The sequence below is a fragment of the Thalia democratica genome, chromosome 7 (assembly GCF_965202585.1).
Source record: "Thalia democratica chromosome 7, ktThaDemo2.hap1.1, whole genome shotgun sequence".
Lineage (NCBI taxonomy): Eukaryota > Metazoa > Chordata > Thaliacea > Salpida > Salpidae > Thalia > Thalia democratica.
This window is the reverse complement of record NC_139171.1, coordinates 21,391,558-21,407,793: the sequence shown is the minus strand read 5'-3', so window position 1 is coordinate 21,407,793 and position 16,236 is coordinate 21,391,558. Positions and strand designations below refer to the sequence as shown.

The window sequence follows — 16,236 nt, the reverse complement described above, 5'->3', positions numbered from 1 at the left end:
AAGATTCTTTGTTGCTCGGGTTGAAATTTTTTTTTTTTTTTTTTTTTCACTTATTTATTTGTTCATTTTTACTGTTTATGCTATTCCTAATTTTGGTTGTTAGTCTTTAATTTAATTAGTTTTTTTTACTATTACTGTTACCCCTAATCCTTAGTCGGTATTTAATTATTTATTTTAATTTATTGCTTTTACTCTCATGCAAAACAATTTTATTGTCGTTCACATAATACATTAAATTTATTTTGTCGGTGGCTTAGATGAGTTTGAAGTAGAAAAATAACTTAACATTTATGTAATAATAAAACTTTTACTTTGTTAATAAAATGTGTAAGATTATATTTTGCAAAAAAAAAGACTTAATAAAATATTGTATTAGTTCATATCAAAAGAAAAATTCAACTACTTTAAATCATAAAAGTGATGCCAATTACTCTACTATTTAACAAACTTGTTTTTGACTTTATTGACTATAGCTTCATAGAAACAAATTAACAAACTTTCAGTAATAAATTATAACCGAAAAAAAAATTTAACGTTGCATTAAATTTTTATCATAAAATTTGTTTTTAAATAAGTTTTCTTTTTGAATAAAGCTATAATTTGAAACTAACTTTAGATATTCTCGAAGTGATGAAGAAGATAAAAAAAGGTGTTCTTAAGATTAGTTTTTTGAAAAATAAAGTTATACTTTATTCAACGAGAAAAAAAGACGCTTAAAATATTTTGTCTTAGGACCTGGTACACGAAAAATGGTCATCGAGTCGTACACCACTTGGATGCATTTTAACGTCTTGTCCAAAACTTTCTTTAAATGAAGATTTATTATGAAAAATTGGTAAACCCGGTTCTAGACATTTTATTTCAAATATCAGCTTTTTAAATTTAAACTTTTACTGGTAGAAAGTAAAACACTAAGTAAACATTTATTTTTTCGGAGAGAAGCACGTACTGTTAAATAAAAGTATACTAATTTATACTGTATATACTAAATAGTTTTTTTTTTTAATTTGAATATTTAAAGTAGTTTTTTTTATCACGGTTGTGGTTGGTTATGTACTTTACAAATAAAAACGAAAAAAAGTTGTAATGGGATTACTAAATAAACATCGAGTTTTTCATAAAACGATAATTTATTTATTCAATTTTTGTAAGTTTTATTTTAAGAAATGTAGAAGTTAAGGCGCAAAGTTTTTAAAAACTTTGAAAAAATAAATGTAAAATTTTATAAATAGAAAAAACATTTAAAAACTAACCACTTTGTGATGCCAGTGTAATATACAAACTAAAAATAGTTTAAAGGTAATATATACTACGTTTTAATATTATCTGTATTCTGTTAACAGTTATTTAATTTATTTTTCAAGGTTATTAACTTGTAAACTTTATCAAACATTAATAACCTGAAACAAAACAAAAAGCTCAATCACTCACGATTAAATTCATATAGACAACACTATCGTTTTTCAATACTGTTTATTTACACTTAATCTTTACTTAGACGTTTTATTTCAAAAATAATAACTTCAAACTGTTTTTACGGAATAACTAAACCGATGTACATTTTAATTATAAAGTAAACAAACCTTGTGCTATTTTTGTGATAATTTTCTTTGTTGTTTGATTAGTGACGAATTAATATTTAACTAAAAATGATGGCACGAAACAGATAAATTAATTGCTCACTCGAAACTATGTTTTTGTTGCTACAACGACAACGATGTTACAAACAGTTTGACTTTTGATTTTATCTAATACCAGTTGTTTTTTATGTAGATTTTTTTATAACTTTTTGTTGTGATTAGTCAAATACTTATAGCTTATTTAAAAAAAAATCATTGGCTTAAAATTTGTTTTAACAGTTTTACTGCTAAACACTTTTGTTAATGTCACTTAAAACATAAAAAAAACTTAAAAAAAACTTACATTTTGCATTAGTGTTTTATGAGCATAGTGTTAACTTTGTATTTACATTGTTTACTTGTACTCTAAACCATTCAATTAAGTTAACTCTTATAAACTTTAACAAAACTTAAAAACTTTCAAATTTTTACAGATTAAAGTTAATTTTGGAAAATATGTTTCAAAAGAAAATTGTAGTGATAATTTTGGCACAACTCTTATTAACAAATGCAGGTATTTTTTGAAAATTAAACGTTTTATATCTTAGATTTCTACAACTCTAGCAATGAATTAGTCTAACCAGTCTTTTTAAGATTTTTATGCGCTACAAAAACAAGTTAACTTTAAGATAAGCAGTTCTTTTTATTATGACACAAAAAAATATTTTCAAAATAATATTTTGAGGCTTATGATTACTTTTTTGTTGAAAACTAAAGCTTATTACAATAATACTTACTACGAAAGTTAAACATATATCTTTTATAGATGTATTTTTACCACACAATGCAACTACTCAGTCGGGTGATTTAAATCGAGCTTATATTTGCGAGTCTAATGAAGTTGGTACGGTTATATACACCCTGAAAACTGATTTACCTACCTCAGAAATTGCTTCATACAGTATTACTGGGGAACTATCAAATTATGTAGCTTCTCAGGTTGACAGTAGTGGAGAAATTAAACTAATTTCACAATTTAAAGTTAGTTTCAAACTTATTTTTATTGCTCTTTGAGATTAAACTTAGAAATTATTAATATCATAAACTATACAAATATTTTAACAGTACGAAGTCGATAAAAATATAGACTTCGTTGTAAAAGCTTTCACCAATACGGATCCACCAAGAGAATTTGAAACTGTTAGTTTGATTGAAAATTACAATGAATTTGTTTTATAATGTTTAGAAATTAATTTAAAATTGTTTAAAGCAGTTTCAGTACTATTCAAATTATTTGTAAGTTCTATATATATTTTTTTTTCAAACATTGTTTATATGCTCATCCAAAAAGAATTTAGTACTTTTTATTAAAACTTAAGATAATTCTTAAGAAACATACTTGTTTTTTTACAAGGGTTAGAGGTTAAGAGTTTTTGGATGTTAAATTTTAAACTTAGTTAATACTTAATTTACGTAATAAAACTTTTGGTTGTAATAAGCACAAAAAAATTAAAACTGAGTATGAATTTATTTTCATTGTCATGAAAAACTTTTGTAAAACAACAAAAATATTGGTAGAATCCAAATGGACTGTTTTATGTAGAAGATGCAAACAACAATCCTCCAACAGTTGGAGGAATAGATTATGTTGATAACATTTATGAGGTTGTAAACTATTTATGTTTTGTTTTTGTTCTTCATTTAATAATATAAATTTGAATGTTTAAAAAACAATATGATTCTCAGTAATTTTTGGTAATTAACTATGCTGTTTATTAATTAACAAGGTTATAGTTTCTATGTTAGTCATAAATGTTAGTTTAAGCTCACTTTTATGTTTACAAGCCAGCCTTTACACATGTAAATAACTTCAGTATCCTTGGACGCCTTCTTTACTTGGAACATTTAGTTTAGAAGATAAGGACGATACAAAAGCTTACAGTTTCACTGTTAGTTTTAAAATTTAGAATGTACTGTACTGTACTTGCTATATTTAAATTTTGTAAATTTATGTTTAGCAAACAACAAACGAATACACCACTATTCAAACATCCCCTACAAACGCTGATTTGAAAACAAATACTGGAACCCAGTTCGACTACGAGACTAGTCCTGTGATTGTTTCATCAATCACTTTGAAAGTATGTTTTATTATGTCAAAATTTAGAATTAAAATATTTTTCATATTTTCTATCGTCTATGAAACTATTTAAATTTATTTCTATAAAAGAAAGCATAAAATTAAAACACTGTAACCTTAAAATATAGAGAAGTGAGCACCTTAAAACATATTATAATACAATTAGGACAATGATGTAAGTGAATGTGGGGATCCGGGTAATTTTGAGTACGTCCAAAACGTTCTGATTCAATTGAAAGATGGACCAGACAGCAAACCAATATTCACATCTGTACCAAGGACTATTGACGTTACAGAAGATACTCTAGTGGTAAGTAATTACTTGTTTGAAAATAAATTAATTAATTATAACGGTAATTTTTTCTTTTAGATTTATATTTTCCTTTTAACATATTGTTTGTACAAATTATGATAAATTTATCTAAAGATATTTACATAGTAGTTGTTTTTAAACACAAAAAAAATATGTTACAATTAAAACAAAAACTCATAAAGGTTCTTCTTGAAATAAGTTTAACCCAATAGGCAAACATTGTATTTGTACAAAAGCTAGGTTTGCTGTTTTAAGACGAGTATTGTGTTTTCCTTTGATATAACAGGGAAAATAAACTGTGGCTAGAGTAATTAAATTATAAAATGCAACATAAACAGTAAAGTAATTTTTGTAACTAAAATTTATTAGATTTGAAATAAACCACTAAACAAAAAGTTTTCTAACAAAAAGCTTATGATGTTTTTCATTTTAACAGGGTCAAACAATAGGAACAGTTGAAGCTAAAGATCAGGACTACGCATTGGATTGGGAAATATCTTACGAAATAGTTGCAAATGATGTATTTGAAGTCACACTTGATGGTTCAATTAAGTTGTTACAGCAAATAGACAGAGAAAACCCCCCTCCAACTGCAACTTCTGACAGAATACAGCTCACTGTAAAGGTTTTGAAGTTTGGTTTACAATTATGAAAAGTACATTAGGTACAATGTACATTAGAAATTAAATTTAAATGTGAAATTAAACTTTAAATACAAACTTTTATTATGTTTTTCAAATTCAGCTTACTTAAAACTGTAAATGACTGTAGTCTTTATATAAATATATGCGTTTAGAAGTATTACACAAAAATAAAAACTAAATATTTAAACACTTGATTTGGGAATTTGTAATCTAACTAATGGAAATTGTGTATATAATGATAAAGAGTAAGGTTGTAACATATATACCTTAGAAATCAGAGAATAAAAATTAGTACGTTAAAAATAAAAATTTATTCAGGCAACAGAAGAAGTACCATCCGGAAATGATCCTTTTCAGTCAAAACAATCAGAAGTTGGGTACCCTTTTTTTACCGAGACTTCTATTTCTATCAATATAATTGATGTAGACGACAATTTGCCTACGTTTTATAAGTATTTTGTTTATTTAGTACATATTGTTAGGTAGTATACCAAATAACTTAAATACCTTTATTTAAAAATACTATTGCTAAACCTTGAAATATTACGTAATAACAACAACTTATTAACAGTTTCCTTTAATTCGTTGTGTTTTGTATTTGGATGTTTTGTTAGTTAATTTTGTAGTTAACCGACTAAAACTAAGCATTCGTATACTTCAATTATCTTTTAAACTAGTAGCGTACAAACTTATTATAAGCTTTAGTTTTCTTTCAGAAACCATCTTTTTATAACTTTATCTATTAATTATAAAGTACTTTTGTAAACTAAAAGCTTTATTTTTCAGAGTTGTACTATTTTTTTTTTTCAAATATCTCAAAATTAATTTTTTAGCTTACTTAAAGTTTATCTAAGTAATAAGTTTGATTAGTTTAAAAAGTAGTTTAAGCTTATTATTATAACTAAGCAATTTCTATATTCACAGGTTAACAGCAGCAGGTAATGTTGACAGCAAAGTTGAAACTGACGCATATACAGTCGATTTGAGTGAAGACGCCTCTGTAGGGTCTGCAGTTCAAAATCTCAACATCTTTATAGAAGATCTTGACAAGGTTTGTTTTCAGCTTATTAAATCATATACTAACAATTTTTTTTGTTAACTTAAAAATAAGTATAATCAGTTTATTAGTGTATATATACTTTTCAAGTTTGAATTTTTGTTTAAATTTTTTTGCAGAATGAAAACGCTCATTTCTTCTTGAAAATCGATGATTCAACCGTCCCGTTTACTCTTTCAGTGACAGAAATATTTGAATCTTCCACAGTCGACATAAGAATCAGCAGTTTGGAAGACCTTGATTATGAAAGTGACAAAAAAAGCTACAGTTTCAAAGTAAATTATTTTTACTTTACGATCCCAGTTACTATTATGAATAAACTAAACTATTTTACATGATTTTATAAAACATAACATGTATTGCACAACTTAAAAATTTGTTTAGATTCAAGCAGTTGACTCGACGGACAGCGTACTATCTGAAGCTGATATAACAATAAACCTACTTGATTCAAACGACAATTCCCCAGTATTTGTCACAAGCCCTGTAGTTTTCAGTGTTTCCGAAGATGCAAGTGTAGGAGACTTAGTTGGAACTTTACTGGTTAGTTATAATCTTATTTCAGATAAAATTTGTAACGTAGTTAAAAAAGATATACTTTTATGTAAAAATTGTGTTACATATAAAACAAAACTACAGGCAACGGACGCAGATAGCGGAATAAACAAGGACATCACTTACAGTCTGAATGATGACAACGAGTTAGTACAACTTTTAAGAGTTGTTTATATGGATGCTGTTAGTTATCTATTTTAGTTATTAAAACATTTTAATTCAGATTCTTTGAAGTTTTACCTACCGGTGAAGTAACAGTGAAATCAGAATTAGACAGAGAAACACGTGACCTACATTACTTGACATTCACTGCAATCGACGGTGGAGGAAAAGTTACTTCTACAACGGGGGAAATTACCGTCACTGATATTAACGACAACTCACCCACGTTTGTTTGACGCTTGGAATTCGATATTCAATAAACAAACATTTTATACATTTTATTTTGCATGCATTTAAGCTTTTATATTGAAGTATAAAGTGTAAAACCTGCAACTGTAAATACTCATTCCTTTCCATACAATTTTTACTATTATTAGTTACATAAAACGACGATGTAACGAATTAGAAAAAAATAGTACGTGTTTATCAAGCAAAGGGGACAGTTAAATGCTATTTTTTCTTTAAAAGTGAAATAGAAGTCTTCTAAAATAATTTAAACTTAAATAAAAAATTAAACTGTTAACTGAAAATTTACTAAAACAAAACTTGTTAAGAATAACGCGAATTATAAAAAAAAAATCAAGTTTTTGGTAAGTATTAATTGCTGTCAAAAGAAGGTTTGTTTGGACATTAAATAAAATAAGCAATAAAAGTAACATTTAAACACTTATAATCTTTTTTTATAAAATTTGTACTGTTAAAGGTTTCTTCGCGATTCTTATTTTATTTCCATACAAGACAATGATGACGATTTTGAGTTGGAATTGCAGGTAATGTTTTTTTTTTTCTTAAGTTCCAGTTTTTGAGTTTTTATTAAATTCAAAAGTCTTTAAATATATTTTTATGTAAGTTTTTATTGATTAAATTTTTAAAGCAATTCATCAAAGCATATATCGAAAAATTAAGTATTAATTATTTGTTTTGATATTATGTTTTACTTAATTTTTCATGATAATACTGTCATAAATGTTGCAATAATTGAACAAAATATTTATTAACAAACTTCTTCTACTATGTTATTAACTACTAGAGTAGAAAAAAGTACAGACTTAAGTTATATATGTAAAGGCTGAAGACGTAGATAAAGGTGTGAATGCAGAAATCGAGTTTTCAATACTCGATAGTGAATACAGCTCCTTATTTACTGTGACAAGCCCGAAAACAAATACTGGTAAACACAATGACTTGTGATTTGCAATACTTTGAAATTTAGTTATTAGTTTGATAACTTACTTAAACTATAAACTACTAAAAAATTGTTGTTGTAGCATGTATACAAAAGATTTGTTTTAAACAATCTTAAATATATTGTTAAGCACTTTAGACCTTTTATTACAAACATGTATCTATTTCTGAAATTTATACAAAAAAGTATTTTAGTATTTAAAAGACAAAAATCGATTCTTAAATATTTAATTAAAACAGTTGCTTTGTTTGTAATAAGAAATTACAACTATTTCAATAAACTTATACTACTCTTTACAGCTTCACTTCAACCAACACAAGCAATAGATTTAGAAAATATTAATGGTGATTGTACAAATGGTGGAAAAATAGTTTCAATTGTTATAGTTGCTACCGATAAAGGAACACCGAGCAAAAGTTCAAATACAACCGTTGATATTACTATTCAGGTTTAAATAAGTTTGTAAGCGAGAAGTGTTACTAAGTTACTCTCTATCAACAATTATATAAATTAATATGATCGTTATTTTTGTTTAAAGATTTCAAAAATGGTAGTGTGTTCTATGTTTTTCTTATAATATAACACTTGTATATGTAAACACTACACACCAACTTTAAAATGTTTATTTTTTTATCAAACAGGATTTGAATGAATTTTCACCCGAGTTTTCACCATCAACACCTTTGACTGCTGCTGTTAACGAAATGTCACCTCAAGGAACATTTGTTGCATCAGTTAGTAGTATTTTGTAGATTATTGGAATTTTTTTTTGTGAACAGCATGATAAATGTTGGCATTGAGTTTATTACGCTGTATTGCAAATATTTATTCGGTCTTTTATATTAATTTAAAACAAACTTTTAGTTTCTCTTACCCAAGCAAACTCAATAAACATGTTAAACTTGTGAGAATATACAATTGCATTTGTTTTGTTTAAAATGTTTATTTTGCAGACGTTTTTGTATTTTACATTACATTAAATTCTACTATTTATAGTTTAAAAGTTTACTTACTTAGTTTCGTTTATTTTATTATGTGTTTACAATAAACAGACAATGTATAAACTTTTGTAGCTGATAACAGAACCAAAATAATAGTTTTGAACGCATGAAATGATTTTCTTTTAGTTTATGACGTAACTAAATCAAATAGTTTGCTTACTTTTACGTTTTAATGTTACTCTGTGATATTAGTTGTTTTTGGAAATTTGTAAAATGTTTTTGATCAAACTGTTTTTCGATTGTTTTGCTAAAAGTTATTTTCTCTTCAGTTACAAGCTAGAGATAATGATGCTTGTTCGCCAAACAATTTAGTCGATTATTCTATTGAAGGAGAAAATGTTATTAATTTCGATATTACCAACAATGGAACTTTACAAGTATGAAAATTCTTATTGCATATAAAACTTATACTTTACATTATAAACTGTTTCAAACATTTTAATAAGCTTGCTTGAAAAACTAAATAATATTTTAAATATAAAGTTTAGATAGGCTATGACTAAAATGCTAACCATATAAATATTTTAAACTTTATAACAATATCAACTTTTAGGTAAGAAACGAGTTTTTGAATAGAGAAGAGAAAGAATATTATCAAGTTAATGTGATTGCTTCTGACTTTGGAAATCCCCGGAAATCTACAACATTCAGTATTCAAGTTCAGTTGTTAGATGTAAATGATGAAACACCAGTGTTCGATAACATTCCTAATAACTGTGAGATAAGCGAAAACGCTGCTGCTCTTACTGGTATTTTTAATAATTTCTTATGCTATACATTTGTTAGTATCTCTAAGTATGATAAAAACTTAAATCTTGATACTTTAAGTTTAATAGAGGCTTATCAAAACTATTTTTCAAGCTATCAAACTCTTTTGACTATCATGTTTGTTTTTTTCCAGATGTTTGTCAAATCAAGGCAATTGACTCTGACGAAAACTCAAGTCTGATATATAAAATAACAAGTTATAATTGTTTTGATGAAAACAAAAATATTGTTGGAGGAGATAATTGTAACAACTGGTTTGATATCCAAACAGTACCAGAGGTAAGTTAAAATATGAAGTACTGATAGTAAAAATTAAAGTTTTTTTGAAAAAAATAACAAAGAAACATTTCTACTCAATATGCACATAGAAAAATTAAATTTTATTTACAGTTTCAAACTATTAGTAAAATCTGGGATTTGATGTTTTTTAAAACGAGATGAAGTTTAACAAGTCGAGAATATTTATAATTTAAAGTGTTCATTTTAAAACTAAAAAGTTTTAGTTTAATTTGAAGCAATGAATCATATAACAAACATAACAGGGACCAGACAAAATAGGACAAGTAAAAGTAGCAAATGGAGTTGTAATAGACAGAGAAAAAGTAGAAACTGTTGAAGTAACTGTAGAAGTTGAAGATAGAAATGCTGTTAATGGAAATGATCAAATTATCACAAGTAAATGCTTAAATGTTTCAAAAAACTATATACATTTTTTCAATTTTATTTTATGCTTTTACATTGAATCTCATTTCAGCATCTTTTGAAATCAGTATTATTGATGAAAATGACAATTTACCAACTTTTACTGGGAATTCTGAATCATCAATAAGAGAAGAATCCACTACTGGATCAATTGTAACAGGATTAGATCTGTTTGTTGAAGACCTTGATAAGGTTTGTAGCCTTTTTTGTAGTATGAAGATTTTTTTATAAGAAAATAGTTTCTTAATAAAACTTAATATTTGTTAGAAATATCCATACCAAATATTTTTGAACTATTTTTTTAACGTAAAAACTTTAAAAATATATGTGATTTATGTGATAATGTAAATATCTTATAAGTAATACTTATTTTCTAGGGCGAATTTTGCCATTTCTTTTTGAAGCTATCTGATGACACTTTGCCTTTTGAGTTATCAAAAAGTGAAGTTTTCAGATCTTCTTTCTTTGATATTGTAGTGGAGAATTCTGAGCAGCTCGACTTTGATAGTGATACAAAGCAGTACGATTTGAAAGTAAGCTAAAATCTGTTTAAAAATAGTATAAAGTGGTAAGAAATTTGATAAGATAACGTTTAAACTTGATAAGTTGTAATCATGACGGTAGCAATTTTTCTTGGTGACTTAATTGTAATTAAGTAAAAACAATTTAAAGCATATTTTAAAAGATCCAAGCAACTGATTCTGGGGATGTGGTTCTTTCTGAATTTGATGTCACAATAAATCTGCTTGATTCAAACGACAATTCACCTGTATTCGTTACAAGCCCTGTAGTTTTCAGTGTTTCCGAAGACGCTAACATTGGAGACAGAGTTGGAGTATTAAATGTGTGTATTTTAATAAAAGTTATTTTACTTGTACAACTTGTAATCTACAAAAAATATTTTACAGGCTACAGATGCTGACAGTGGAAAAAACAAAAACATTACCTACGGATTAAATGCAGATAACGAGTAAAAACATAATTCATATTAGTTCACTTTGAAGAAATTTTAACAAAAACTTTTCTTTAATCTTTAGAACCATTGCTTGCTAAAAATAAGAAAAATATTACCAATTGAATGAAATAGCCCTATGACTTTTATTATGTTAACTTTTTTTCAGGTTCTTTTCAGTTTTATATACCGGTGAAGTAATAGTGAAATCAGAATTAGACAGAGAAACACGTGACCTACATTATTTGACCTTCACTGCAATCGACGGTGGAGGAAAAGTTACTTCTACAACGGGGGAAATTACCGTCACTGATATCAACGACAATTCACCCACGTTTGTTTGACATTAAACAATCAAAAAATGATTTACTTAACAAGTATTTAAGCTTTTTAAACTGATGCGTTCAAGTGTAAAACCTCGAACTATAGATACTTATGCCTTTCCATATATTTTTTACTATTATTAGTTACATAAAACGGTTGTTTGACAAAAAAATTGTTATTATACTTTTTTAGATCTTAGTTTATTTAAAACCAATAGGATATCGTGTAATAGTTATTTTCAAATAATTCAAAAAAATTGTTTATCAAGCAGTAGAGATCAAGTATACTTATAGAAATACATAAAATGTCACAGACTATTACTAACTATGTTTGTTTATGCATTTACATCTTATATAAAGCAGAAAAAGAAAATTATAACTTGTTTGCTTATTTTGTCCAACTTACACACCAGAGAAAATAATAACTAAATATAAAGTTTTAGATAACAAAAACTTTTTAAGTAACTAATAGTTTAGTTAAAAATACTTTTCAATGTTTAACATTTATTATAGAGATTACATAAAGAGAAAATATTGTAGTAATATGAAAAAGTTTTCTTACATCTACTACTTGAAATAAATGAGTTTGTGTTATTAGTTCTACAAACAGCAACAATTTTGTTTTGCTTTGAACAAGTCAATTTTACGTAGTACTTCGTATTACTTAAAATTTACATCAATAGAAAAACAGAAAGTGTTCAAAATTTGTATGAATCCCATTTCTTGCTAAATAAACTATATTTTTTAATTTACTAACTTGTTAGTTCATTTTGATGTTTTAAACACAGTAAAATTTAAGCATTAAACAAGTTTAACTGAAACAAACAGATAGAAATGTTATATTATATTTTACTCTTTTTAAAATTTATATTTGTAATATCGAGCTGAAAAATTTTATACTATTCTCTAAATAATAAATATAAAGTTTTTAAATTCGTGTTTCTGATAAATAACAAACAACCTAATACTTAAAACGTTTAGCAAATTATATACAGGTGGATACGTGATTCTTATTTTTTATCAATACAAGATAATGACGATAGCTTCGAATTAGAAATAAAAGTTAGTTGTCTGTTTAAGTAAAATCTCCAGCAGAATTGTTATAGATATTGACTTTTGAACACTAAAAATATAGGTCGAAGATTTAGACAGTGGTTTAAATGGTGAAGTTGAATTTTCAATTGAAACTAGTGAATATAGCAAATATTTTCAAATTGTTCCTACACAAATTAATACTGGTAAATATTGTTGTTATGCACAGTACAAAATAATATAGTTTCAAAAAGATCAAAGCTACATGCGTTAAAATAAACATCCAAAATTATGTTTTAAGTTTATTTTTACTTACGAATTATAATATCTTTTAAAACGATCAAAGCTAAATACGTTAAAATAAATCATGATATAAGTTTATTTTCCTTATAAGCATGTTTTGCAAATTCCAAACTTAAACCAATAAGACAATCTAGCAACTAAAAATCTATTTATTGATACAAACATCTATGAAACTTTATTAAAAACCTTAAGTAATTTTCATTGCAATTTTTTCACAGCCTTAGTTCAACCAAAACAAGCAATAGATTTAGAAAATATTAATGGTGATTGTACAAATGGCGAGAAAATTATTTCAATTATAATAATTGCTACTGATAAAGGAATTCCAAGCAAAAGTTCAAACACTTCTGTTGATATTACTATTCAGGTATGAATGCTTTTATTTCTATTAGATAAAAATTAAACAATTAAACAAGTTAAAGCCGAAGTAAACAGCATTACTCTATTTTAGGATTTAAACGAGTTTTCGCCAGTGTTTTCTACATCTTTACCAACAAATGCGTCTGTAAACGAAATGTCGCTTCAAGGAACATTTGTTGCTCAGGTATGTAAAACACTATTTTACCTGATAATTATTTATGAAGTTTTTATTTATTTTCAATGTTTATGGTAACTTAAAAAAAAATCTATAGATTAGTCAAATAATGTTTTGTTGTCGCATTTAGTCTTATGTAAAACAAAAGAAACACTTAACTTACCTAAAAATAGCAATCAACTATTTTTCTCTTTAAGTAAACACTTGTAGTAAAGCGTACGCAAAAGCAAATAAAAAACTGACAGTTTTGATTTGTTTGTTTTTATGTCACAAAAAGACTTATTGTGCTCAAAAAGGTAATTTGTACTTTAATCTAATAAATGCTAGATTTGAAAACAAAAAAAAAAAACTTTATCTCGTATAAGACTGTTTCTTACCTTTGAATTTTATTTATAAAATTTTTTAATAAACCAAAATTTAAAACTTAAATAGTGTATAAGACAAACTTGTTTTAAAGCAGAACAATTTAAATCATATTTAAATAAGTTGAGTAATTTATAATGCCGTATTATATAATATATTTTGTTTACAATATGCAGTCTTTAGTAAACTTATTTGATGTTAATTTTGTTAAAACTTAGATATTAATAAAGTTGTTACATTTAGTTTTATTATTTTTTCAACGGCTCACTTTTATTCTTTAAAACAAAAACAAACTTTTTTTATTGCGGTTTATTTAAAAACATATTTTCTCTATAGTTTTACTATTACTGTGTTATATTATTTGTATTTAGTACATTTGTAAAATATTTAAGAAAAAACTTTTTTTAATTTTTTTTGCTAAAAAATATTTTTCTATAGTTACAAGCTACAGATAACGACGCTTGTTCACCAAATAATTTGATCGATTATTCTATTGAAGGAGAAAATGTCATTAATTTCGATATTACCAACAATGGGACTTTACAAGTTAGCAAAAAACTTTTATATTCGGTGTTGTCAAAGCTTTTACATTAAACTTTTTGTAAAAAAATATTCCTTTGTTTATCCAGTTAATTTTTCTATCCTATGCATTTGCTTAAGAATCTTGCTAACAGAGAAGTTTTAAAATTGCATTTTAATGCTTAGGTACGAAACGAGTTTTTGAATAGAGAAGAGAAAGAATTTTATCAAGTTGATGTGATTGCTTCTGACTTTGGTAATCCCCGAAAATCTACAACATTCAGTATTCAAATTCAGTTATTAGATGTAAATGATGAAACACCAGTATTTGATAATATTCCAAATATTTGTGAAATTGTAGAGAACTCGGCTGCTCAGACTGGTAAACTTTTTATTATTTTTAAAAGCGATAAAAATGTTTTATATGCAAAGTGTGTTTAGAATAAAGATAAAAAATACTTTACAATTAAATTTCATAATTTTACATAAGTGAAAATCAAAAGAATTTTTTTTTTGTGTTTTTAGACATTTGTCAAGTAAGAGCAATCGATTCTGATGAGAACTCAAATCTAATATACAAAATAACTAATTATGAATGTTATGATGAAAATAATAACATTGTTGGAGATGACAAATGCAATAATTGGTTTGACATTCAAACAATAACTGAGGTGAAAAAATAAAATTTATGACTTGATCTATTAACTATTTTGATTTATTATCTACCTGCTTTTTTGATATTTATGTTAAACTAAAAAAAATCATTTAGAATTGTAAACGTTTTAAGATTTTACAGTTCTGATTTTGAATTAGTAAAAAAATCGTTTTAAATAGAAATACCGTGGAACATCAAGTTTTTTTTTCAAAATTAATCAAGTTCAAAATTCTATTCACAATAATGTTTTTGTTTTTACTTTGTATGCGTAGTATACTTATTTTTGGAATTAATTTAGGATTCGACACAAGTAGGACAAATAAAAGTAGCAAATATGGTTGTAATTGACAGAGAAAAGGTTGAAATTGTAGAAATTACTGTAGAAGTTGAAGATTTAAATGCTGTTAATGGGACTGATCAGATTATTACAAGTAAATATAATATTTAAGTCTATAACTAACTACTTTTTATATAACTTTTTATAAAACTACTTTTTTAGTTAAATAGAAAATATTTTCAAGCATGATCATCACTAATAAGTAATAACCTGTACAAATTTTTGAGTAATTAAAATAAAATGTTGATTTGATTTTTTCTTTATTTAATAATATCTCAATCCAGCGTCTGTTCAAATCAGTATTGTTGATGAAGATGACGTTATACCAACTTTTACAACATCTGGAAGTTTTGAAGCTTCTATAAAAGAAGGTTCTGCCATTGGATCAGTTGTACAAGGATTAGATTTGTTTGTCGAAGACCTTGATAAGGTTTGTTATTACAACAAAAATATTTTCAGTTTTAAAATAAGTTTTATTTATTTATATTTGTTATGTTTAATTTATATTGACTATAGTTGTTATTTAATAAACTTAGTGAAACAACTTTTATTTAAATTATTTAGGACTCTCACTTCTTTTTGAAGCTTTCAGATGATACTACACCTTTTGAATTGTCTGTAACTGAAGTAATTAGATCTGCATCTTTTGATATTCTAGTGAAAAGCTCAGGTCAACTTGACTTTGACAGTGGTGTTAAACAGTACAATTTGACTGTAAGGACCTTCATTAAGACTTTTTTGTTTAATTTTATAGTAAACTATTATTATTTGCATATTTTTTTCATAGGTAATGGCATTCAATGCAGCTGATAATATACTTTCTGAAGTAAAGATTACAATAAATGTACTTGATTCAAATGATAATTCACCAGTATTTGTATCAAGCCCTGTAGTTTTTAATATTTCTGAAGATGCATCTATAGGAGGCATTGTGGGAGTACTAGAGGTTAGGTTCTTTCATTTATATCTTAGTTAACTATAAAGCTACTTTTTATATTTACTTTTCAGGCTATTGATTATGATAGTGGGATAAATGGGAATATCACATTCGGCCTAAATTCAGAAAATGAGTTAGTTCTTAGAATAGGAGATGTACTTAATGTTATATAACTTTTTATTCTATAAGAGTA

At 25.8% G+C, this 16,236-nt stretch overlaps 1 protein-coding gene across 1 annotated transcript in view; it reads left to right on the top strand.

Moving 5' to 3' along the window:
- Positions 1 to 2,127: 2,127 nt before the first annotated feature.
- LOC145841169 (cadherin-23-like) overlaps positions 2,128 to 16,236 on the top strand; it is a 30,689-nt gene continuing 16,580 nt past the window's right edge. Inside the window, exons 1-38 of the mRNA XM_082948539.1 lie at positions 2,128 to 2,133; positions 2,418 to 2,558; positions 2,685 to 2,759; positions 3,138 to 3,224; positions 3,578 to 3,700; positions 3,866 to 4,009; positions 4,449 to 4,637; positions 4,975 to 5,099; positions 5,581 to 5,707; positions 5,833 to 5,988; positions 6,098 to 6,256; positions 6,353 to 6,414; positions 6,492 to 6,656; positions 7,134 to 7,200; positions 7,499 to 7,601; positions 7,916 to 8,064; positions 8,258 to 8,350; positions 8,887 to 8,994; positions 9,171 to 9,366; positions 9,657 to 9,664; positions 9,928 to 10,060; positions 10,140 to 10,279; positions 10,465 to 10,620; positions 10,773 to 10,916; positions 10,996 to 11,057; positions 11,209 to 11,373; positions 12,358 to 12,424; positions 12,498 to 12,600; positions 12,916 to 13,064; positions 13,149 to 13,241; positions 14,034 to 14,141; positions 14,301 to 14,496; positions 14,640 to 14,785; positions 15,068 to 15,200; positions 15,391 to 15,536; positions 15,671 to 15,820; positions 15,894 to 16,052; positions 16,115 to 16,176. Of these exons, the coding sequence (XP_082804665.1) occupies positions 2,128 to 2,133; positions 2,418 to 2,558; positions 2,685 to 2,759; positions 3,138 to 3,224; positions 3,578 to 3,700; positions 3,866 to 4,009; positions 4,449 to 4,637; positions 4,975 to 5,099; positions 5,581 to 5,707; positions 5,833 to 5,988; positions 6,098 to 6,256; positions 6,353 to 6,414; positions 6,492 to 6,656; positions 7,134 to 7,200; positions 7,499 to 7,601; positions 7,916 to 8,064; positions 8,258 to 8,350; positions 8,887 to 8,994; positions 9,171 to 9,366; positions 9,657 to 9,664; positions 9,928 to 10,060; positions 10,140 to 10,279; positions 10,465 to 10,620; positions 10,773 to 10,916; positions 10,996 to 11,057; positions 11,209 to 11,373; positions 12,358 to 12,424; positions 12,498 to 12,600; positions 12,916 to 13,064; positions 13,149 to 13,241; positions 14,034 to 14,141; positions 14,301 to 14,496; positions 14,640 to 14,785; positions 15,068 to 15,200; positions 15,391 to 15,536; positions 15,671 to 15,820; positions 15,894 to 16,052; positions 16,115 to 16,176 (4,595 nt within the window). The remainder of the gene's footprint in view (positions 2,134 to 2,417; positions 2,559 to 2,684; positions 2,760 to 3,137; positions 3,225 to 3,577; positions 3,701 to 3,865; positions 4,010 to 4,448; positions 4,638 to 4,974; positions 5,100 to 5,580; positions 5,708 to 5,832; positions 5,989 to 6,097; positions 6,257 to 6,352; positions 6,415 to 6,491; positions 6,657 to 7,133; positions 7,201 to 7,498; positions 7,602 to 7,915; positions 8,065 to 8,257; positions 8,351 to 8,886; positions 8,995 to 9,170; positions 9,367 to 9,656; positions 9,665 to 9,927; positions 10,061 to 10,139; positions 10,280 to 10,464; positions 10,621 to 10,772; positions 10,917 to 10,995; positions 11,058 to 11,208; positions 11,374 to 12,357; positions 12,425 to 12,497; positions 12,601 to 12,915; positions 13,065 to 13,148; positions 13,242 to 14,033; positions 14,142 to 14,300; positions 14,497 to 14,639; positions 14,786 to 15,067; positions 15,201 to 15,390; positions 15,537 to 15,670; positions 15,821 to 15,893; positions 16,053 to 16,114; positions 16,177 to 16,236) is intronic.